At 34.0% G+C, this 25,685-nt stretch overlaps 1 protein-coding gene across 2 annotated transcripts in view; it reads right to left on the bottom strand.

Annotated features, from left to right (window-relative positions):
* Nucleotides 1–13,246: 13,246 nt before the first annotated feature.
* Nucleotides 13,247–25,685, bottom strand: part of LOC149786762 (ras-related and estrogen-regulated growth inhibitor-like) — a 61,645-nt gene continuing 49,206 nt past the window's right edge. The window contains exons 2-5 of one of the 2 annotated variants that reach the window (XM_089977279.1): nt 20,695–20,768; nt 19,534–19,590; nt 16,605–16,674; nt 13,247–14,135 (exon numbers count right to left, since the gene is read on the bottom strand). In XM_089977279.1, coding sequence (XP_089833405.1) covers nt 13,704–14,135; nt 16,605–16,674; nt 19,534–19,571 — 540 coding nt within the window. In that variant the 5' untranslated portion in view covers nt 19,572–19,590; nt 20,695–20,768 and the 3' untranslated portion in view covers nt 13,247–13,703. The remainder of the gene's footprint in view (nt 14,136–16,604; nt 16,675–19,533; nt 19,591–20,694; nt 20,769–25,685) is intronic. The other variant, XM_089977278.1, reaches the window with a different exon arrangement.

Genomic DNA, 25,685 nt, shown 5'->3' with positions numbered 1-25,685 from the left:
ACAAGGATATTTATCATTTTAAGAGTACTTGGATGTGATAAAAGTGAAACTTGTTTAATGAGTAGCTTGGATGTGATAAACGTGAGAACCGTTTAAAGAGTATTTAAATATGATAAAAATGAAACCCATTTGAAGAGTACTTGGATTTGATAAAAATGAAGATCATTTGAAGAATACTTAGAAGTGATAAAAATGAAGCTCATTTGCATTTGGATGTGATAAAAATGAGGCTCATTTCAAGGGTATTTGGATGTGATAAAAATGAAGCTCATTTGCAGAGTATTTGGATGTGATAAAATTGAAGCTCATTTGAAGGGTCTTTGGATGTTATAAAAATGACGCTCATTTGAAGGCTATTTGGATGTGATAAAATGAAGCTCATTTGCAGAGTATTTGGATATCATAAATAGAAGCTCATGTGAAGGGTATTTGGATGTAATAAAAATGAAACCCCATTTGAAGAGTTCTTGGATGTCATAAAAATGAAGCTCATTTGCAGATTATTTGGATGTGATAAAAATGAAGCTCATTTGAAGGGTATTTGGATGTAATAAAAATGAAGCTCATTTAAAGGGTATTTAGATGTGATAAAAATGAAGCTCATTTGCAGATTATTTGGATGCGATAAAAATGAAGCTCAGTTGAAGGGTATTTGGATGTGATAAAAATGAAGCTCATTTGAAGAGTATTTGGATGTGATAAAAATGAAGCTCATTTGCAGATTATTTGGATGTGATAAAAATGAAGCTCATTTGAAGGGTATTTGGATGTGACAAAAATAAAGCTCATGTAAAGAGCATTTTAATGTGATCAAAATGAAATTCATTTGAAGAGTACTTGGATATGATAAATAAAACACTCGTTTTAAAATTGTAATAAGCAGATTTAGAGCAATATAGCATGACATGAATATAGAAATGGGTCATTATGAGGGTGTATCAAGGAATGAACGACTATTTAATAGGTTTAATATAAGAGCTGTTGAAATTGAATATTATGTTTTGCATCTTTATCCATTTAATAATAATAAATTGAATATTATGTTTTGCATCTTTATCCATTTAATAATAATAAATTGAATATTATGTTTTGCATCTTTATCCATTTGATAATAAATTGAATATTATGTTTTGCATCTTTATCCATTTAATAATAATAAATTGAATATTATGTTTTGCATCTTTATCCATTTGATAATAAATTAAATATTTATGTTTTGCATCTTTATCCATTTGATAATAAATTGAAAGAACATATTTACCACGACATTATTGTTCGTAGCCGAATATAACACATTTAAAGCCATGGTTTAATAGAATGTTAATTAGATTGTCGTAATTTACATTCATTCCGCAATAGAAGGTTTAGACGATTACTAGTGTATATGTCATTATGCGTATATTGCATTAAAATACTAATATAATTAATTATAACGCGGTCTGTACATTTGATGCATATTTAATGGCACTTAATTTCTCTAAATGAAATCAAGATTATATTAGTTAGTCAAAATAACTGTGATACTTATCCTCCTTAGTATGTTAGTAGTGTGATACATTTGCATCCGCACCTGTAGCTATAAACTGTTATTGCAATTTAATACTACATTAAATGTGTGTTCTGTTTTGTTCTGGTCTGGTCTATTAGTATTCCATGAATGCAGTGTAAAAAAAACGTTCATGGCTCGCAATTACAGCATAGATTCTTCACATATCTCACATTTTTTAATATAATCAGATTGTATGCCAGATCCGGTAAAACACGTTACACAAACTTCACGTTGCAATGTTAAGGAATCATTAACATTAATTGAATAGCAGATGATCATGGAGTATGGAATTCATTTGACTCTATGGTTCATATCATCGCAGATGCAACATGTCAAATACGAACTGCAAAGGGGTCTCATGTTTATTTACCAATGTATATAAGAAAATGTGACTGAACATTCTGGCAGGAAATCGAAAGATTAGAGAAAGCTAATACATCTTTGATCAACAATAGCATGTTATGATATACAAGTATCTCGAAATTATTTACCTATCTTCTTTTTCTCACAATGACTCCATAAACGTTCTGGAAAGATGACATTCTTTCCCTTACTAAATACTACACTTTTTCAGAAACTGTGTCATGTATTACTTGTTCGAACGTATAGTTTTCATTTTCAGAAATGATTTATGTCACCTTTTACGCCACGTTTATCCGCACAGAACACTCCATTATCATTCTATGAATTTATTGGTTGCTTTTAAATGCACTTTTAACACATTATTGGCAATATCTTGAAGAGGAAAATGGAGTTAAGTGCCTTTCCCAAGGACGCACCGAAGTAGGTGACCATGGCTGGCATGGGCGAGACAGAATCCGCCACTATTGCATTATAGGTCCGACGCTCTACCAAATGGGCAACCATAGTTGCCCAGAACGTGAAGCGATACTCAGTCAAAGTTGTTTTACAAAGGTTTAGATGTCAGATAAATAGCCAACCTATTATGCCATTATTAAACATGTAAGTGTTTAAGTATTACATGGTCGTATAGAACATTAAATGTCAGGCAATTTATTGAATTTTATTTATGCTGCTGGCTAAAATTATCTTCATCACAACATTACATATTAGGGGCTTGTTTCATTTAAATCAAAATTATCTCTGTTGTTAAGCATCTAGCCAAAATGAAAATGGAACAAAATGGCTACACTCTTCAAACTGTTCAGAACCAAACAAATTCTTGCAGCTCCATTCTCTTTGCATTTGCTCGAAGCCAACGACAGACATTCAATAATTCTGCATTCTTCAATTTAACCTGCAAGTTGGATCTAAAAAGTGTATTGGTAGAAATAACAACATTATGTTTGCAAAACAACTGTCTTTAGTTCAAATGAGATAATTTTGTACTTGATTTATTAGAAGTGGTGGCTTGAAAGATGCACCAGCAGAGAGTACCATAGGTACCTGGTTATTTTATTGAAGGGCTTCTTGCCAGCACTTGCTGAATACAAAAATATGAATTTATCTTGATGAAAGCCATGAGATTTAGAAGCTTTTGATCTGGTTCGTTAAGTTAGAGTTCAGAATATCTTGCAATTCATCCTCTTCAAACGAATATAGCTTGTCAATTATTAGGGAAAATACATATTATATCCATCATTTTAGTTTTAAGAAGTATATTAATTTGCGGTAAAAGAAAAGAAAAATATCCAGGTTTTCAATCAAAGTCCCAGTCCCCCTCTCCACCATCCCTCCAATAAATGGTGCTTCCATTTTAGTTTTTAGACTCTTTGTTTCGTCTTGAATCTAAAAGATTGATTCGTTTCGCTTTAGTTCTATTTTATTCCATTCTTTTTTAGGTGTTTAATCTCTCTTTAGAAAATATCATGCAGTGATCGGAAATCTCCCCACTGAGCGCTACCAGACGAAGGATTGATGATTCGTGCCTCCAAAATAATCAGTGTCATAGCATTTTGATTTCAGCAATGATGTACTTTTCAACGCAAGGATAATGTGCCATATTTTATGTTTCGTAGTTGTTGAAGTAGCTGATTGTGAAGTGCTTCTGGAAGAAGTCAAAGTAATTGGGTATCGTTGCAATACGGTGTAAAAGTCTGAGAGACTTCAGAATAGATCTGTAAATTCTAACACATCAAATAATGCTATTACATCATCAATCAAAAGTGTCTGGGTGATAGCATGCAGTTATTTTATCAAGTGTTTCTATATCCCGAGGGATCAAAAGAGTTTATGCTTATTCTTTCTTAATGGCATCTCAATTGAAATGCAAATATTACATTTGTTTGTTGTGCTAAATAGAGTACTTGTTTTTCAGAAAAAGTATATCCAATATCTAAATATCATTCGAACTCAAACTGTGAATGTATCTTCAATCTATTTTAAATGCCTGGATTCCATACAACCTCACACCTTGAAGCACATCGAGTTAGTTTTCAATACCTGAATGTAATTCGACTTCTCACTGCCAATTTATATCGACTTATTGTTGAATGCCTTAATGGCATTCAGCCTCATGCTGTGAATGTATCGTCAATTATCTCGGAATGCCTGAGTTCCATACAATCTCAAACCTTGAATGCACCTCGATTTATTATTCAGGATCTGAACATGACCGAACCTCTTGCTGTGAATGTATCTCAATGTTAATTTTCAATGAATGAATGTCATTCAACCTCACGCTGTGAATGTATCTCGAGTTATTTTTGATTGAATTTATTTGTTACTTGTTTGTTGTTGTTGTTGTTGTTGTTGTTGTAGGGTTTAATGCCATTTTTCAGCACACGATCGGCCATACATGGCGGCCAGTATTAATGGTGGAGGAAGAACCCGGGAAATCCCCGGAAAGAACCACCGACCCACGAGAAGCTACTGGCAAGTTTTATCACATACCCACATTGGCCGAATCCGAGACTCGAACCCACGCAGACAGAGGTGAGATGGCAGTGATCCGTAACGGAGAGCGCTTTAGACCACTCTGCCACTCGGGGCCCCCCAATAACGATGGTTCATTAAAGCAAGCTCTTCATCCTATAATATCAAGCGGTCATGTTAGAACACGATTAGGTTAATTTGTCATCTTACAGATAATATGTCTGTTTCCATTTTTGTGAAAATATTATTGAATGTTTCAGGAAATTAAAAACACACTTGTTCTAAGGACTTAATCGGAGACACAAAGTATTACTCGTTCTCTTATGTCATGACATATTAACGACCAATGAAATAGCAACGGTATGATTTCTTCTGAACTACGTTTAGGTATTCCCCTTGTATCGAGTAAATGCCGAGTTGTGTGTGTGTGTGTGTGTGTGTGTGTGTGTGTGGTTTCAGCTCACAACATCACTGTATACTGTATTGGTGCCAAAAAAATTATAAATGCTTTGTCGTATCACATTTTGTCGTGGTCAGCCTGACACGTAACCATTAAGCTTGACGTATGGGCTAGGCTTAACCTCTCTTGTTTGGGTGCATGATTGAATTTAATTAGAGTCCGTTTGGACAGCTGCCAGAGAGATAAAAGAGCAAATGGTAACATTAGGTCAAGTAGCGGAAGGCATAAAAGGAAATGATCTGGGTCTGGAAGAGTTTGAGAGACACAGAACCACGGAGAGAGAGAGAGAGAGAGAGAGAGAGATTAATTTTATGATAATATGATGTGTGCGTGTGTGTATCATTTTATAAACTGACCACATTAGCTTAGTTATGTTGAATTACGATAAGAGAGAGCAGGAAAACTATTGGGAGAATCTGAACTTTCGCTAACAGTGCTTTGGAAAGGATCGGTATCGACCAAGTTATGCAATTTGAACTCGATCATTCATTCTATTATGTGATGACATTTGTTTTATCGATATAACAGATCAACTAAATGCATTTCACATAAAATTTGATAATTCTCTTTCTCAGAGATAATGATTCATTCTAATGTCTTGTTCAGTTTCATTTTGTTCATGTAGTTGATTAAAGTAGGGCGGGGGGTTACATAGGGGGTCGTTCTTTTTTCTATTGTATGTCTTTGCTCAGATCTTTGTTAATACATCCATTAATTTCATATTTTATTTTAATTCATATTTCGCTCTATCCGGGCAATAACACTGTTGTCAATTATATCCTAGAAAGCGAAGATCAAAGCAGAATACCAGTTAGGTGATCAATTCACCATCCCACACATATGAAAAGCATTACGTTTTGAAATCTTTTTTTACACCGTCATGAAATTGCTTATGGTCTGTCTGATGTAATTAGCGGGAAAAGCATTCTCGTTTCTGTAATGATATCGTTTACGTGAAAGTATTAGGCTTATTATTTTACTGTCTGGACTGGTTGGAATTATTATTACTCTATTTTCTAAAGCTTGCAGACATTTATTTTAAGTTTCCAGAAAATAAAACGAACGCAACTAATCATTATTCTCACTGGGTCCTACAATATCAGAATTTGGATGAACATGAATTTAAAGACGATGGTACTTAACCTGGCAGAAGGATCGAGGTACATGTCAGAGGTAACCGTAAATATATCTGAGTGAAAAAGATACATATCAGATGTAACCGTAAATGTCTTTGAGTGAAAAAGGCACGGATCAGAGGTAACTGTCAACATTTTTGAGTGAAAGTGGTACACATCAGAGGTAACAATAAATATCTTTGAGTGAATGTGGTACACATCACAGGTAACTATAAATATCTTTGAGTGAATGTGGTACACATCAGAGGTAACAATAAATATCTTTGAGTGAATGTGGTACACATCGGAGGTACCTATAAATATCTTTGAGTGAATGTGGTACACATCACAGGTAACTATAAATATCTTTGAGTGAATGTGGTACACATCAGAGGTAACTATAAATATCTTTGAGTGAATGTGGTACACATCAGAGGTAACAATAAATATCTTTGAGTGAATGTGGTACACATCACAGGTAACTATAAATATCTTTGAGTGAATGTGGTACACATCACAGGTAACTATAAATATCTTTGAGTGAATGTGGTACACATCACAGGTAACTATAAATATCTTTGAGTGAATGTGGTACACATCACAGGTAATTATAAACATCTTTGAGTGAATGTGGTACACATCACAGGTAACTATAAACATCTTTGAGTGAATGTGGCACACATCAGAGGTAACAATAAATATCTTTGAGTGAATGTGGTACACATCAGAGGTAACAATAAATATCTTTGAGTGAATGTGGTACACATCACAGGTAACTATAAACATCTTTGAGTGAATGTGGTACACATCACAGGTAACTATAAATATCTTTGAGTGAATGTGGTACACATCAGAGGTAACTGTAAATATTTATGAGTGAATGTGGTACACATCAGAGATAACAATAAATATCTTTGAGTGAATGTGGTACACATCGGAGGTACCTATAAATATCTTTGAGTGAATGTGGTACACATCAGAGGTAACTATAAATATCTTTGAGTGAATGTGGTACACATCACAGGTAATTATAAACATCTTTGAGTGAATGTGGTACACATCACAGGTAACTATAAACATCTTTGAGTGAATGTGGCACACATCAGAGGTAACAATAAATATCTTTGAGTGAATGTGGTACACATCAGAGGTAACAATAAATATCTTTGAGTGAATGTGGTACACATCACAGGTAACTATAAACATCTTTGAGTGAATGTGGTACACATCACAGGTAACTATAAATATCTTTGAGTGAATGTGGTACACATCAGAGGTAACTGTAAATATTTATGAGTGAATGTGGTACACATCAGAGATAACAATAAATATCTTTGAGTGAATGTGGTACACATCGGAGGTACCTATAAATATCTTTGAGTGAATGTGGTACACATCACAGGTAACTATAAATATCTTTGAGTGAATGTGGTACACATCAGAGGTAACTATAAATATCTTTGAGTGAATGTGGTACAGATCAGAGGTAACTATAAATATCTTTGAGTTAAAGAGGTAGAAATCAGAGATAACTATAAATATCTTTTTCAAACGTGATCAAAGTAACCTCATCGCGTATTTTCATATCTACCATCTTCTTCCCAAATGTTAATGATTATAGCTCCACATAAAAATGGTGCAAAGCATGAATCTCTTTGGGACTCGGCTTTGTGATATCTTTAATGAATAAATGACAGGTACTGATCTTAATGACTGTGAAAGTGGTCATGGTTTGTTTCATTTCTGTATTTTTTGGTGTGAAAAGTAACGATGTTTGCTTGCAATTCGTGATATCACTCATTAATCGTTCTCATAAGGTGCTGTAAGCCTAGTACAAGCGGAAAAACAGTCCGAAACCGAGGTGTTAGTTTACGATGCTAGGAAAAAGTTACGGATACTTAAGAGTCTTCTATTGCGTGTGGCATAAGAGGGATGACAGAAAGAAAATAAATTCATCAATAAATGAGCTGGAAAGTTTTCAAGAAAATTCTAAACTTTGACTACATATTTCGAATGCCTTTTTGACATTCGTATTAGAATCTTTTGTTCTTGAACATATATTGTTATTCAAAGCATAATGATGTCATACTCTGTAAATTTAACATATTTTTTCCTTATTTGTATAGTGTTACCTGTACGTGGATTTTCTGACTATTGTATATTTTAATTCTAGACTTATCGTAAGTTAAATTATTCTAAAAAGATCTTTGTTATAATTCAAAAATCAACACTATATGCCTGTCGCAAAATAGTGCACATTTAACTTATTTTCAAACTGAACGATATAAAATGTATTTTACATTGTTTCATATCTCTGAAACAAACTAAAATAGAAGAGGAAAAAAGAAAGAAGACTTTGTTGCGTATGTTTGTGTCTTTGATAGGAAAATATTCTGTACTCCAAACTAACTCGTTTCATCATTTTGCCAAGTAATTAGGAATTACAAGTTTCTATCGAACAAATCTGGATCTAACCATTTTCTTGGCAGGAGAAGTTGTCTGCTACGAAGCGGTCCAATGGCTCTGATCAGACTTGGCGTACGTTTTGATGTCAAATCATTAAAAATAAAACATAACATTCTGGAAAATGTTTTCCTTTGACAGCAATCATATCACGTAAAGTAGATATTTCATAGAACAAATTTAGTCTTGTTGTGGTTTCTACAATTAACCGTCACTGATAAATTATGTATAAATCATAGAAATAAATTGAGCGACAGCAGAAAATACGGATTGTTTCAAAACATATAGACAATACAAATGTGTACACGTATATTTTACACTGCATGTAAGAATGCACGACAAAAGGGTAGGTTTCGAAGGAACCAATTAATCCAAGTAGTTAAGATTCTTATGTCAAGCATATTTCGAGCATAGATGAGAGTTAACAACGGAATATCCCTCTCTGTTGGTAGCCACTAATTAACCGTTACAAGGCTTAAGTCTGTTCCAATCAATGAAGTTAAGGCATCAGTAGTCTCTGCCTTATAATATATATGTACTGTATCCAAAACTATAATTTCAGTCAGAAGTCTAGTGGTCCTGCACGGGCGAGTCCAAAATTTTACAAGCAATCAAGATGAAGACTTTACCTACTTTTAAAGAATTGTGATGAACTTGCATCTAATTGGTTTCACCAAAAGTACTACCATTTGCAACCATCTCGATGATACGGTATTTAATTGCAGTCTGCAACATATGCAATAAGATCCTATGTTGATCTTGATCTGTGCGCCACTTGAATGACATTAAAGTCTCTTAGAAGGATGCGCTGGGTTAGGAACGTTTTCCGGTGTTCGCGGCAATGGTTATTTGACATCTGTCATGACTCTGACAAGATACTCCAATTAGCAAGAAAATTCAAGCCGGAACCCATCTGTAACAGGCGCTATCTAACTTTTTATCAACGTCATAAATTAGGTACTTTGAGTTAGTGCGTCTACCTGTACAAATTGTGTTCAGGCTTACACATGTCTATCATGTGACTCTGCAGCCAACTCCAGTCGGAATAGAATAAGAAGCGCGAGGCATCTGGAAGGTTAATGCAACAAAGAGCATTATAAATCGTCGAAGTACTTCAACTGAGAGTAGATCCATAAATATTTATTTATGACAACAACAAAACATTCTGTGCACACCCCCCCCCACCCCCCACCCCCACTCCTACAGTTGCGCGGGTTGCGCTGGCGGCTGCTCCACTATATATATATATATATATATATATATATATATATATATATATATATATATATATATATATAGTGAGCAGCCGCCACCCGCGCAACTGTAGGAGTGGGGTATGTCCCAGTGGGGACCCATGATCCCATTAAAACTACTTGTTTAATTGGGAGGGCAGCACATACTTCGTTTTGCTTCGAAGGGGGGTGCAGAATTTCTTTCTACGCCGCTTTATATATTACCAAAGTTCATTTCAAACTCAGCAATCCTTCAAATATTTAATTTGAAAATTGTATGTACCTTTTGTTATAATAAATTCTTGCCATCTCATTAATATGTTACGTACATTAACAAGTACATGTACTCGATAAATCGCACTGCATGCAACTTAAAGGGATTTTTAAAAACTTCACACAGCATTTAAAGCATGCAAGTAATGCTTCATTGGGGAAGATACTCTACAATTTCTGTTTTCCTGGTACTTTTAATACTTATAGCAAGTTTCCTTGTCCAGGCTGGTCACGTTTCTTGACCAGAAATCCATGCTCTTGTTGACAAAGGTATTCCAACACATCCATCCATCCATCCATCCATACATACATACATAAATACAATCCAGGCTCTTGTTGACAAAGGTATTCCAACACATGCATACATACATACACACATACAGACATACATACATACATACACACACATACACACATACACATATACATACATACATACATACACATACACACATACATACATACATACAATCCAGGCTCTTGTTGACAAAGGTATTCCAACACATACATACATACATACATACATACATACATACACACACACATACATATATACATACATACATACATACATACATACATACATACATACACACATACATGCATACACATACATACATACATACATACATACATACATACATACACACACATACACACATACATATATACATACATACATACATACATACATACATACAATCCAGGCTCTTGTTGACAAAGGTATTCCAACACATACATACATACATACATACATACATACATACATACATACATACGTAAAAATATGTGTGTATAAATAATCTTCCTACTACTTAAATTTACATTCACACAATACGTTTCTTTTAAACATTTATATTTTAAAATAATTACACAAAGTGTTGTTAGTCATACATTGTTTGAATGTCTAATTTAATTTATTTCATCTTTCGATGTGTATATTTTTTATTGAATATAATATCATCGATTATTCTTAAAGTACTATAAGTTGTCATCTCATTAACGATGACCGATCTATGAGCAATATCATTAACATAATGGGAGAGGGAAGAAAGTCCCCTTCCCCCACCATTAAGCATACGGATTTAAATTAGTTTAAAATCTCCTCTTTAAACAATAACCGCCATAAGAATCTATACGAACTTTCAAAACAAAATACTAATCTCTTTATGAAAAAGGCATACATTTTCTGACGATTTTGATTTATTTATGCAATGTAATGCTTATAATGTACATGTCGAACAGCAGACCTGAATGTTCAGGTATTATTTCTTTGTAGCCATATTATCGTACTGGTTCTCCTCTATTCATTGATACAATTTGTCAGATAGTTCTCGTCTATTCATTGAAACAATTTGTCAGATCTCGTCTATTCATTGATATAATTTGTCAGACAGGCCTCGTCTCTTCGTTGATACAATTTGTCAGATACTCCTTGGCGATAGGCTACTTGCATATAGGCTTAAGTTAATGCTTCATATGGACAGTTTGGTACCTTGTTTAATAATACGGTTGAAGATGCTTCCTTTTGGTCCTGCTGGTCGTCATTAATGAGGCTTTGACTAAACTTTGTGAAGGAAGCATGGTACCTTCCAGTAAAGACATCTATTACATGGTACTTTCCAGTAAAGACGGCTATTACATGGTACGATCCAGTTAAGACGGCTATTACATGGTACCTTCCAGCAAAGACAGCTATTACATTGTACGTTCCAGTAAAGACTGCTATTACATGGTACGTTCCAGTAAGGACAGCTATTGCATGGTACGTTCCATTAAAGCATTAAGACAGCTATTATATGGTACATTCCAGTAACGACAGCTATTGCACTTTAAAATCCAGTAAAGACAGATACTGTCTTGTGCATTCCAGTAAAGACAGCTATAGCATCCTCAAAACTGAAGAAATGCCAATCGAAAACGTCGGCCTTTTCTTTTGTTGCCTTAGGTCGTAAGCACCTATCCTGTTAGTATCACAGGTTAGAGGACTCGATCTGTAGTAGGTCTTGTTTGAGTGTTATTTCCAGAATTGATTTGGTTGTGCCCGAGTTTATGACGATCCAGTAACGTCATGCTCCTAATTCTCCTACCAAAAGTGATACAATCTCTGGTGGTGTGGTGTTCTTGTGGGAACATTTGTGTTTGGCTCATTTTTTAAATAGATCAGCAGCCTCAGTCTGTTAATTTTGATTCCTTCACGGGCATGTTATGTTAACAAAACATAGATCAATGAGGATAAATAGGATAACATATACATAAACACTAATTTAGATAATAACGTTTATGTCTCCACAGTGAACTCATTTTCAAATCCTTTCTCTGTAAAAGATGAAAATGATAAGTAATGAAAACTTTTGTTGACAATGTTACGGAAATTATGCTCATAAAGGGTAAATTTTCTACTAATTTGATTCCAACGATTAAAAGCATTTCCACCGTGTCTGTCAGAGACAAAAGATTACGTAGTAGCATCGCTGTTTTTGATGTAACGTAAACGTTTGTTTATCTGTTCTGGAGTAAGATCAAGGTACGGTGATAAAGATACAACGAAGTAGCAGAGTGACTGCCAAGTTGACACAGTTTAAAATATCCTTTGTAGTCAGACTGGTTATGCAATGCTTACGCACTAAACTGTGCTGCAGAGGAAACAAAAACATACCAAGAAGACCATTGTGATTCTAATGTGGCAGCTGTGGAGTCTACAAGGCAGAGACATCCTGTATGAAAAAGAGAATGTAATCGCAGCTGTCCTTTCTGGAGGGAGTCAGAAAATAGGTCCCAGGAAAACATCTTATGAATTTTCTGTCACGAATAATCATAATAATTCTGATATTGCTTGTTTTTGTGTCCACTGACATTCTAATTACATATGAGTACAATTTTAGTCATTTTGTCAGTATTTCGGAATAGACGATACTCATTTCTTCTTACTACCCAACGACCTACGTTATTTTAAGTAATCTCGCTCTGTACGTCTTGATAATATTGAGCTTTTGTATGTAACATTTTGATACTGTTCTTGTATTTTCAAAATTTCTATTTGAGAAAATACGCGACCGTTGTGAGCTTTGTGTCCATTTCATCAGTAAGTTTATAAGGTTCTTCTGATGTCATGTTTTATTTTAATCATGTGATTTAATTTCGCAACATTTGCAATGTATTAAATGCAAAATAGTAAGACTTTGTACGTCCGTGTTTTGCAATGTCCTTGAAAAATGAGTAATACACGAAATGGTCAGCTGAAAAGACAGCAGTTCTTGAGACCTTCAAAATTTAAGCAAAGTAGGTGCTGGGATTGAAATGAAAACTAAAAGACAAATTATTTGAAATTACTTTTTAACAGTTGAATAATTGTAATATTTCCCTTCACATGAGATGAACATCTAAAATTACGAGATGAGGTAAGAATTGCAGCGCATAGGTAGCATGTGATCACAATCTATGTCATAGCATTTGTTTTCATTATCCAATCGCCTTTGTACAGGAATAGGTTCTATAAAAACATGGCTGAGTATTTTCATCTAAGGGATGCTTGGTAGCAAATGATTTACCTATAATAATAATAATAATAATAATAATAATGATAATAAAAGTGATGATGAATATGGTAATGATTATGATTTTTAGGTCACGCAGTTAGGCGTCACTAATCGTGAATAAAAGATATTACCATTCTAAAGAAATAGCTGACAAATACAATAGTATAATATGATTAAAGTTCTATTGAAAAGTAATATTAACCAATAATATTATCGAAGAAGTAAAAAAAAAAAACATTAAAACGTATCACTATGACTTCGATTGATCCTTTTCTTGAATGCTCTCTTCATGCTGTATAATTTCGATTTGGGTTTCTCCAACACTGGCGTGCTGGCACTGACGTTCTTCACAAATTCTCTTTTCAACTGACACAATAACTCCTCCATGACTTCTAGCACACCTCCAGAACTCTCTGCTACAGAAATATGAAATTTAGGACAATCCAACGTTCCAGCTGTATCTTGCGCATCTTCATGTATGACATCTCGAGACGGTAAAAGGTCACATTTGTTGGCCACAAGCACAGCGGGGACCTCGGTACCTTTAACTTTGGCTATTCTTTCTTGTGCTTTCATAATTTCTTCAAGACTTGACCTGTCAATCACCGAGTAAATGAGTATAAACCCCTCCCCCCATTTGATGTGTTTCTCCATTACGTCATCACTAGGCTGAAAGGAGACAAAACCTTTGTGAAAATTAATACAAATTTATGAATATTGATCCACTTAGGAATTTAAAAGAGGACACCTGCGAAAGTATGCAATACCTATCAGAAAATATTGGACGTTAAATGTAGTTAGTCATTAATTATTAGAATAAACTACAAGAAAATGTATTCTGTGTATGTACGTGTACTTACGATTTCAAAACGACTACTAATAAAATATGTATCGGATGTGTTATCCTGGAGACGGAGGGAAACCGTCTTTAAATTACCAACCTTGCCAATTTGTTCCGCATATCCCTTTTGTTTTCTTCTTACTTGCGATTGGAATCGTTGTTGCTATCTCTGATTTTGTTTTTAAATAGTAGATTACTCTTATATATGTGCCAAAATATTTATTCCGTTTCCAATAACATCGTTTAAAAATAACTGCATTACAAGTAAATCATTTTTTATTATTTCGGGCTAAATATTCAAGATTTATAAAGTTCACTTTCAAACAAAAAAGAATTGATTTAGTGTCAGACATTTATTTCGAGTAATCGCTTCATAATTGCTTGTGACCGAGAGTTGGATCAAAAGTAGATGGCGCTAAGTCTGTTTTTCGATATGAAAATAAAATGCGAACTGACATATCGTCAGTTGTGATGCAGTTAATATCAGTCGTTGATATCATTCGACCGCTGAAAAGATATACTACATTTTAGGTGTCTTTGAATAATCGCATTTTTGCACTGAAACACTGTGGGAATGTTAGGACATGTTACTCAGACGTGTAATTGTAAATTTCATTTATCTAGTTTTAAGGAATTTCATTACATAATTATGATTGACATCCATTTAAAAGGAAATGACTATCTACAGGGAAACAAACTTTATCAAATGAAACATGTTATGCTACGAGGGTAATTGCTATCTGCCATTAGGGTAATTGCTATCTGCCATTAGGGTAATTGCTATCTGCCATTAGGATAATTGGCTATTTAAATGAATATCTGTATAAAATAATATGCCAAAATTGTATCATTAATCAGTGCTAAAGAAACCGACTCTTTCGTAACAGGTATAATTTGACAGTTTCATATACAGTTTGACAATTATTCCGAAACCCCAGTAATGTGTCGACTTAGATTATGGCTGCATTATGTAAATATATTAATGGCGTTCAAGAGAAATGGATTACTTAATGCACGAAAAACACTTTAGCACGGCAGGAAAAATGCACAAGACGCTACTTTAAACGCTGTTTAATCAGTTGCAATTTTTATGTCGGCAGAAGGAAGCTATGACGCCAGCAAACAATGTTCTATCTGATAGCGAAGGATGTCATAAAACTCTTTCTTGCAAAAAATGATTTTTTATGTGTTGTTTTACTGGTTTCTCTGAGTGAGAGATTCCTCAAACTATATACCTTAATTACGATTCTATTACGGTCTCATGCTTCTATACTCCTACTACAAATGATATATTGGAGTAAGCAAGAACATCTATCCCATGAGTGGTACAAGTTCAAATGATGCAAACAGGAATGGTAAAAGTAAAAGTGATACAAATAGGAATGATACAAATCAAATTCAAATTATACAAACAGGAACGGTACAAATGTAAGTGATACAAATATAAATGGTACACGTTCATGTGATGCAAATAGGAATGACACAAATGCAAGTGATATAAATACGAATGACACAAGTTCAAGTGATGCAAATAGGAACGGTACACGTGACAGTGATACAAATAGGAATGATACAAATGCAAGTGATACAAATAGGAATGATAAACGTGCAAGCAATGCAAGTTGGAGTGGTTCACGTGCAAGGGATACAAACAGTAATGATACAAATGCAAGTAATGTAAAAATTAGGAATGGCACAAGCGTAACTGATACAAAATGGAATAGTAAAACTGCAAGCGATACAAAGACGAATGGACGTTCCGTCTAGATGCTAATCGTTTGTAGTCAGTACGTGACTAGAATCCTGATTGTAATCACTTCCTAGATACAGATTTAAACAATAAAAGAACTGATGCATGTTCTCTATATGGTGATCGTAACTCTAAATATTGATTAGGGAGTACAGTTCTTTATATGGTAACTCACAATAATTAATGATTACAGAGGTAAATGTCCTCTATATGGTGATCGTAATTCACAATTAATAATGACTAACGAGGTAAATGTTCTCTATATGGTGAGCGTAACTCACAATAAATAATGATTAGAGAGGTAAATGTTCTGTGTATGGTGATCGTAACTCACAATAAATAATGATTACAGTGGTAAATGCCCTCTATATGGTGATCGCAACCCACAATAAATAATTGTTAAGGAGGAATTCTCTCTATATGTTGAGCTTCACTAACGATGAATAAATGATTAAAATGGTAAATGTTTTCTTAATGGAGAGCTTAACTGACAAGGAATAACTTAACCTGCATAGTTTACAGAACGAGGGTATATATTGTATCTTACCTCATTCTGTATTGACGATTCTTCAACGGCACAAATCGCATGAATGATGCAGTAGAAACCGAGGAAAGAACTACCAATTAACAATATAAAAAGTGGTCTTATAGTTTCATTGAAGTAAATTCAAAACCTATGAAAGTGTTTTGGGTGTTGTAAAATATTTTCTCCTCTTTTATATCTCAGACATTGAAAAACAAGGAAATTATGTCTGCAGTGTAGGATACTGAATTCAACTGAATCATTTATTTATCTTACAACCTTAATTTTCCTGTGCGATTATTTTTATTCATTCATTAAAAGCATGACAACCCCAACGCATTCAATTCAAAACACACAAAACAGAGTCAACTTTATTGGCCATAAGAACTGGCAAGTCTCGTCATCGACAACCTAAAGTAGGTGCACTAAAAACGGTTTGGAAAAATTCATGCCAGCACTAATTATTCAGGTTAACAATTCGATAATCATCCTTTATGTTTTCTAATTTTTTAAAGTTCTTATTTATTCTCAGAAGAAAATATTACTCTGCTGTGGAGTGCTTCTGTGAAGGTCCAACAACATTTCTCCGTCTTCCTTGCAAAGTCAGTTTTAATTGATATAAGACCATCAGACACATGCCTGTATACGTGTGTGTATTATGTTTATAGTATTATGTTTATACGTGTGTCTCTGGCCTTGTGATATTAATCCAGCTCCAACAATAAAGCTATGGAAACACCATCGTATTAAAACTTCAATACATTCACATTTTTTAATGATCAAGGCTATATTTTTAAGTTCCCTCTTCACAGAATCATAAACGTGAAGCGAGTTTCTGCAAGGAGTAATACACGAGTCGCTGCATTTTTGTTGTCTATAAGCGTTTTAATTCCGTTCCTAACGAGTCAGGAGCTACCTTCAGTTTTGAGCAGTCTTTAAAAAGACTGAAAATGCATCAATAGAACACTGTTTTTTTTTTTCGGTTACGAAGAGGATAAACTCTCAATGGTTCTTTTCACTAAAATTTGATTTGATCATTACCAGCCAATCACGACCCTACAAACCCATCTAAACGTTCTTTCATCTTCATCCATTTATAGACTGGTTCCCATTTTGCCGTATAATTGGTAGCGTGAATCCATCTATGGAAACACGCATGTGCCTTATGAGTCCCTATCCTAGTATGGGCAGTTGTAAGTAAGCAAACTGATGCAAGGATATCAGAATTCCATGCCTATTAAGGCCATAGTCGAGATGGCATTTCTATGTATGCTCATTCAGGTAGTTACCTTGTTCTTTAGTTTTATGACGAAACAAATAAACTGAATCTGGCAGGGCCTAAGAATGATACAGCAGAGAAAACGTGCTTGGCCGGATTTATTACATGACTCACGGTACTAATACTATCAAAGAATGTGAACCAGTCAAGAAATGGGTGAACATAAAACGGAGTATACATGCTTTTTGCTAGCCAAGATTGGCTGATAACGAAAGTAAGCTTTTGGTGAAAAGAATAATTTGAGATCTTATCCTAGGTGAAACTGAGAAAAAAAAAAGAGTCAATGTTTTATTTATGGAATTTCAGCGCTGTCACAGACGTAAGTTTGCAAAACTCATTACTGAAAATTAGCACCTATTTTAATTAAAAACGCATGTTGCTCCAGAAAATGACTTAGCTCATGGGTTTTTTTTTTCTACACTAATAATGTCATCAAGGATACATCTATTCCGATAAGTATAGGTTCGATCATGTGCATTCTCAAATTTAAAGTTCTTGAATTTTTATAACTTGTTGTTTGCATAGGTTTACTAAGGGAACTTAATTAGTATCGGAGTCCTGCAGTGCTTGTATTACGCTTCTTAAAGGTGTACGTGTATATCTCATTATTTCGTTCTACATACAGTAGTTGGAAATCAAAATGCATCATAAAATTATATGGGCATAACTAGTCAGGTCACCAGCTCGGACATCAGTGGTTTAATATTAAAAGTACAAGTTAAGAAAACATGACGAATGCATAGGAAATACTGCAATCAAAGAGAAAAGATACGTAACATTTTTAAAAACGTATAATGAAGGCGAATAAGATGCAATAAAATATTTGTATATCAACGTATTAAATGTTAACTATTTCGTAATAATATATCTAAGTCCTAAAAAATAATGGTGTATTTCCCAAAATGGAGTGCCATGCTTTTGTTTTGGTTCCATCCTTATCACCATACTACAACCGAAAATTCGAAATAAAAACCGTATTCTGGATTGTTACCAATGTCGCTATCATTCAAAAACACTGAAGCATTACGCTAATCACTAATTTTTGTTTCATAAAATGGCACTTATTGTTCAAAAGTATCTCATTTTGCAAAAACAAAGCAAAAGTAAAAACAGAAGAAAAGCCAAATATTCGTTATTAGTTATGCTTGTGTAATGAAACCCTTTTATTAAAGATCAATAATCAATAGTTCATCTGCGTATTGTACAATGCTAAATGAGAAGAGAAATTTCCAGTAAAGATTGTTTATAACGTTTCAAAGGTATTGTTTATTTTTGGAACGTTATAACCGAGAAACGTTACATTCAAATTTCTTTTTTTTACAAAATGCTTATATAGTTGTCCATATGGATGACGTCGAACATACATGTAGTAATCAATTTATACTGATATGATTACAGTCAAAGTCGTATGTAATTGGTAATATAATTTTTAAATAAAATTAATTTATATAAATATATGTTATACGAAATAATAACATGGTAAGGCAGTCAATGTTAAACTGAAAGTATCAACATACATATACATGTAACAAACCGTAAATCATAAAAATCAATTTATTTGCGAAAAATATCTTTGTTCAATAACTTAATTACTAGAAAATTGGTCCTTTATGTATTTGGATGGAAAGTAATTGTCGATAGTCATACATTTTCTTTTAATCTATGAATACTTACTCAGGTGTTTCTGCTGAAATCATATTTTGATTGGTCATTCTCTTATATCTTCTTGTGCTAAAGGAATAGAGATTTTTAATCAAAGCCACCATGGATCACAGCTGCTCCTTTTATTACTTATAACATGTCAAAAATATCTGGCAGAAGTTCTCCACATAACAACAATATACCTTATTAACTTGTTATTTATACATATTAGCCTTAATCCCATTACTCAGCCACGAATCGTTAATCCGGTTGTAACGTCTGTTGGAATAGTTTCGGTATCCGGTATACTGGTTATGTCTGGTTTCTGTATAGCATTGATAGAACGAATGATACTTATTGTTTTATTTTTTGAACAAAATTTGTTAATTTTCAACTAAAAAGGGCATGTGCAATAGCTCGCCTTAAAAATTACACCGTTTTTGTCGTACAGCAAATTTGATTTTTTTTTTCTAAAAGCCTGAATGGCACTTCATTTAGAAAAAATGAGGATCCCATTGATACATTAAAGAAGGCCAGGCGTCGTGTTATCTCTCTCTCTCTCTCTCTCTCTCTCTCTCTCTCTCTCTATATATATATATATATATATATATATATATATATATATATATATATATATATATATATATATTCTTACAGAGGAAAAGTTTTAACCAATATTCTAATAAACAACCTTGACTGCAATTTTACATGCGTATAATTGCACACATAAGTACTTATTTGGTACCTTACCATTACAATAACTGATCATGCACATGTTTCTTTCCTTCATATAGTTGATATGAGTTCTAATTAAATAAACGTTTTGTATACAGTTGATTATGATGACAGTAAAAATGTTATTTGTTATATTTATGGGATACGTAGATTGGTTGCGTGGTTTTTAACGGCACTTTCAACACAATCATTGTCCATAGCATACTTAGAAAATGGCAGCCTAATGCCTTGTCCAAGAACAGATCGATGCAGACGACAGGGGGCTGGTCTTGGGTTTGGTGGTTATTAAACCAGTTGTATTTTGTTTAATAATGGTGAGAGAGTTGATTAAGAAGAAGTATATATGAATTAACAATATAACAGGTGCACAACATTCATGATTAAAACTGTACTAACATGCAGGCATACAGATAGACAGACATACCGACTACATTCATTAAGACAAACCTATGGACTGACCTTCGATGTTGTATCTAGTATTTCAATCGTAATGTCGTCTTTCGCCGCAGACAATTTATATGTGTACATCATCTCTGCAATGGCAAAAATGAATATGTTAATATCTTATATGTGAGAATATGCATGCTTTAATTTTTTATTACACGTGTCCTAAGCTTTAGATATGTGGCATCAGATTACATGCTTTCAAGCTTGCAGAGCAATTGGAACGAGTCTCTTGTCCAAGGACACGCCACGGTAGCCAACCCAGATTAGTCCGATTCGAATCCGCACCGGAACTCTAACCACCGAGCCGCCGCGGCTCCGAACTTACCTATGATTTATAACGTATGGTGCACAAATAAAATATGTAAAAGGAAAAATTAAAGTATATTTCAACAATACTCGAAACAATATATCATTAAATAATATTCATACGCATGCATAACGTTCTAAAACATACAATTGCTTTCCAAAGACAAATAAATGGGTCATATCTGTGTTTGGTTTGGTTTAAATATTTTCTTAACCTTTTTCTTATTTTCCACATCTATGCAAGGAGCAACGCATTTTGTTCCAGAGTTGATTGTTTAAAAATATTTTTAATTGATTTTATAGACAGATACTTGGAAATAAAGTGAGTTATATTGCCTACACTCTCATTCCTCATACTTCTCTGAAAATATGCATAGCAACAGCGTTTGAAAGTAGTGGGTTCCCGTCACTAAATGATAGTTCCAATGGTGGGAGTGCAATAGTATTAATAAAATTAACGTACACCACAAAATTTCATTTAGATTATATTTTGTTCTGCTTTCTATAGTCGGTATAGGATATGCTTTTCTTAATTGCCTCTTAATTACTTGACAGAAGCTCTAGAGAAATAACGAGTACTACACCCATTTTATAGAAATTTTGTATTACATATATTTTCTTGCTTTATTGATTTTGCAATCAATGTGGCTCACAAAGAGTGAATTGTAAAATCTCTATTAACAGTCGGTCCTGCATACAAATTAAATTTATACCGTGCGTCATGCTTAACAAATAAATAAAAAATATATATTTCTATCCATTTTATTTTTAATTGCTTTTTCCAACAGCTGGGCACATGAAAAATACCACTGACTGTTTTATTAATGTTTCATGAAATGATTTTCAATTACTTATTGTGTGAAATTTTATTCTAAATATTTCATCGAATAAATTTAAATCGCACCAAACAAATGATCTGCGCTATGTTTTACATTTGCACATTCTGTATTATAGTAACCAGAAGAAAACGTACCATGCTCAACTATTAAGGGCACAACTAAGCTGGATTTGAACCATTTACGGATGTTCAGGAATGGCCTCGTTATTAGAGATTAGTTAGATACATTACGGCTAAACGTTTTTGAGACCTTCAAATAAATAACACTTTAGAAGCAATGCTTCGTTTAAAAAATACACACAGTTGTATTACAGATTTAACTTTTTCCGTTCCTATTAAATGACGTTGAGATGACGATGAATCCATACGAGTCTCTACTAGAAGACGTTGAGGTCCCATTATAAGATGTCGAGTCCCTAATAGAAGACGTTTGAAAATATTCAACACTTTTCAATCACTTGATATAAAAAGTAAAATCAGTTTTATGAATTTTCAAAAGTATTATATTTTCAAAATGCAAAGGTTTGTGAAACTTCAGTTAGGTGTTGCAGACGTTGATATAAATTTTAAATAGTTTGTTCTGATTTGAGAATGGCGATTTAGTCTAAAACATTTCAGACTCAACGCACAGATTTGAAATCAGTCGTAACATGACAGGTTTATTGCAACATGCCATCATACTCAGACATAATGAAAAATATCCTCGAATATGAGAAAGATGGATGATGCGTCATTACAACTTTTGAGCAGTTATATGCGCCATAAAACAACTGCTACTGGCAGTGTATGCATAATTATTGCTCTCGTTCTTCCAGTAAAACAGCCGTAGCACTTAAATTGTGATTCATTGTGTACTTTTGTATGCAGCAATGGCTTTTGAAGTTATGCCAATAATAATTTGACTTCTTCGGCACACACCATTAGACAAATTACACCTGTTATTATAATAACATTATACAAAGTATGCACCATATCAATATAGTGAATATGTATTGAATTAAATTGCGATTATAAAACTTGGCCTAGCCTTAGGAAACACTTTAGAAAGACCTAGGGTAATGAAGATCCAAATGGAGAATGTATCTGACACTAAAGGTTCAGGACGGTAAAACGAAACACATGTACATGTATTTATGGTTTGTATTGAAACGTTACCTTTGATTGCTTCAGGTTGTGGGAGTGTCAGACTTCCAATTTTGTGCTAGCCAATGTCTTGTATCGCGACGTTCAGTTCTTTGAGCCAGTGGAACCCTCATTGCAATTGGTTCCATTGTATGGTTCCAAATTGTACGAAAAAATCAGTTGTCATTTCCGAAAGTTCCAGTCTACATTAATTTGGCTGCATTCATAATACTGCATGCGGACGGTGGAAACTGAAATCCATTTTACAAATTTATTCGAACATAATTGAATAATTTAAAACGACTACCTTGATGTCGACCTAAGAAATCCCATTCTTGAAATCTGAGTGATATTTATTTTTCCGTGCCTGACCCAGAATGTAGTGTTCTTACGTGTTGTATGTATGTGCTTCATTCAGATTCATATTTTCATTTCCTTTGCGTTTAGATGATATTTATTATATATTTCGGAATCAGGTACTGAATATTTCCTTATGATGAAATTGTTATTGCTAAATGTCCAGACCACTTATGAAACTACTTTCCTTTCCATTTATGAAAAGTATTTGCCCTTATGAATGCTATCTAACTTGCTCAATGGATATGTGACTGTCAAGGACGTTGTATACATGTCTGTAATCAATGACGAGGTGCCATTAATAAAATGCCTAAAACTAAAATCAAACAAAAATTGATATGCTTCGAGCATTAGTCTAACTTTTTTAATTAGTTTTCGTATGAATCGTGCAGATTTTTAGTGACTCAACTTACTTTACCTGTTTTGAATTCATATTCAGTGTCGGCCATACTAAACCTATTACACTTTATGACAAATGATACAAGTTTTAGGAAGAAAAATTCCTGATTAAATATAGTAATACGGTTGTATAAGTGGCGATTTTGACTCTCATCACAACCATGATAATGTTTGATAAGGATAGAGAAATTGGGACAGATGAGTGTTGATCGCAAACTGCAATTAAGTGACAATCGATATTAGTGTTACGGAACTAGACTGTAAGCTTGCCAAAGGCACAGAATTTACATCTGAGTGCAGAAACAAGCAAAATAAAGAACCAAAACTGTTATTAGTAAATGTACAACCATTAAAATATTTTGTTTAAGTCAGTCAGATACGACCACAGTGTAATGCTAACTGTATCAATCCGCGTAAGAAATAAGTTACCATATAAAATCTCATCATTTACTTAAGAAAATATTCATTTGACAAAGGACATAAAGTGTAATCATTAAATGTAAGAGCCAAATTTGTAACTTGCCAATGATCTGAAATCATATTAAAATTTAGACGCCTCTTTATATCGATACAGTCATACAGCTGTTAATCACATATAAACTTCTTTATAACTGGTTACTCTGGCCGAATACCCTAGCATTTCGGGGGTGGGGTGGGTGGGAGGGGCATAAGGAAAGGAAATCCGATAATAATTTCGTATCCAAACAACCCAATTTAAGCCTATCTTTATTGAAAAGAAAACGTATTCATAATGTGGTTGGTCAGTGAGGGTTTTGTTGTTGTTGTTATTTTTTTATACTGCAATGTAGCTTTGAAAGCGAACCGTTCAGGTTCATTCTTGTGTGCGGTTTGAAGAGAGACATGGTGTCACCCATAGCAAATGTGTATGTTTGATGGCTATGTTCGAAAACTACTGCATGACAATGAACATAAAAATCAAATTTGTACGGTGAATTTTTTATTTTTTGGATTAAGCCGATTTAAACTTAACGGGATTGGTTGTACATCCATGGCGGGTGCATATTGAGGTGTGAGATTGGGAGCCCCTCCCCTCCCCCCTTCTCCCGGCTTTAAAAAGAGTGCGAAAAAGCGAATTTTTCCTAGAGAAAGCTTTCTTTCCAGTTATATGGTTACAATTTTGCCGTTGAGTGCAGGAGCTTCCAGGGACTTCAGCTCCTGGACCACCACCAGAACGGCAAACATCCTTGCGCTCCTGGATTAATCCCTGATTAAGGCTTTGTCTCTAGTATGAACATAATGACTGTTGAATGCGTGCATATTTTAATGCTGATGCTCACTTATGCACACCTTGCATCAATGTATATTTCTGCTATCTTAAAAATGACACGTATCGCTAGGACTTTCAACAGAAGGTAATACATTAGCGAAAAGAAAGAAACTACATCAATTAGTTATACAAAAATTACGTCGCGTGGTTGTTAAGTCAAGAAAAGAATTCTCAAAATCATAATATGCTATTTGCAAACAAAAACAAAACATAAATAGAAATAGAATTCAGCAACAAAACGTGAAATAGAATCCGTTGAACGATGTTCCGAATGTTGAAACCAGGCTAATTTGGCACTAAATGGGAAAGTACTGAAGGAACAGAAAGTATAATTATGATCACGACGATAAACACACTTTAGGCAACCATGCTAATTGGAAAGCAATAGTGTTCGTTAATTGACAGCACTTCGATTGATTACTTAAGCAGTCATTATAGTAATGAAATATTGGTGCAGAATCCTTATAGGTAATCTGTTCCATTCCTAATAAATAATTGGTTTTCCTGAAGACAGGTGTATCTGTTGATAATGCACTCGCTCTGCATCCTAAAAAAACTCAGACATCTTACCCAGACTTATAAGGATTTTAATAATGTTGTTGTTGTTGTTGTTGTTGTAGGGTTTAACGCCATTTTTCAGCACACGATAGGCTATACATGGCGGCCAGTATTAATGGTGGAGGAAGAACCCGG

Source organism: Sinohyriopsis cumingii, chromosome 12 (assembly GCF_028554795.1).
Source record: "Sinohyriopsis cumingii isolate HCF-2022 chromosome 12, ASM2855479v2, whole genome shotgun sequence".
NCBI lineage: Eukaryota > Metazoa > Mollusca > Bivalvia > Unionida > Unionidae > Sinohyriopsis > Sinohyriopsis cumingii.
Note: the sequence above shows the minus strand (reverse complement) of the source record. Positions and strands in the feature narration are given on the sequence as shown.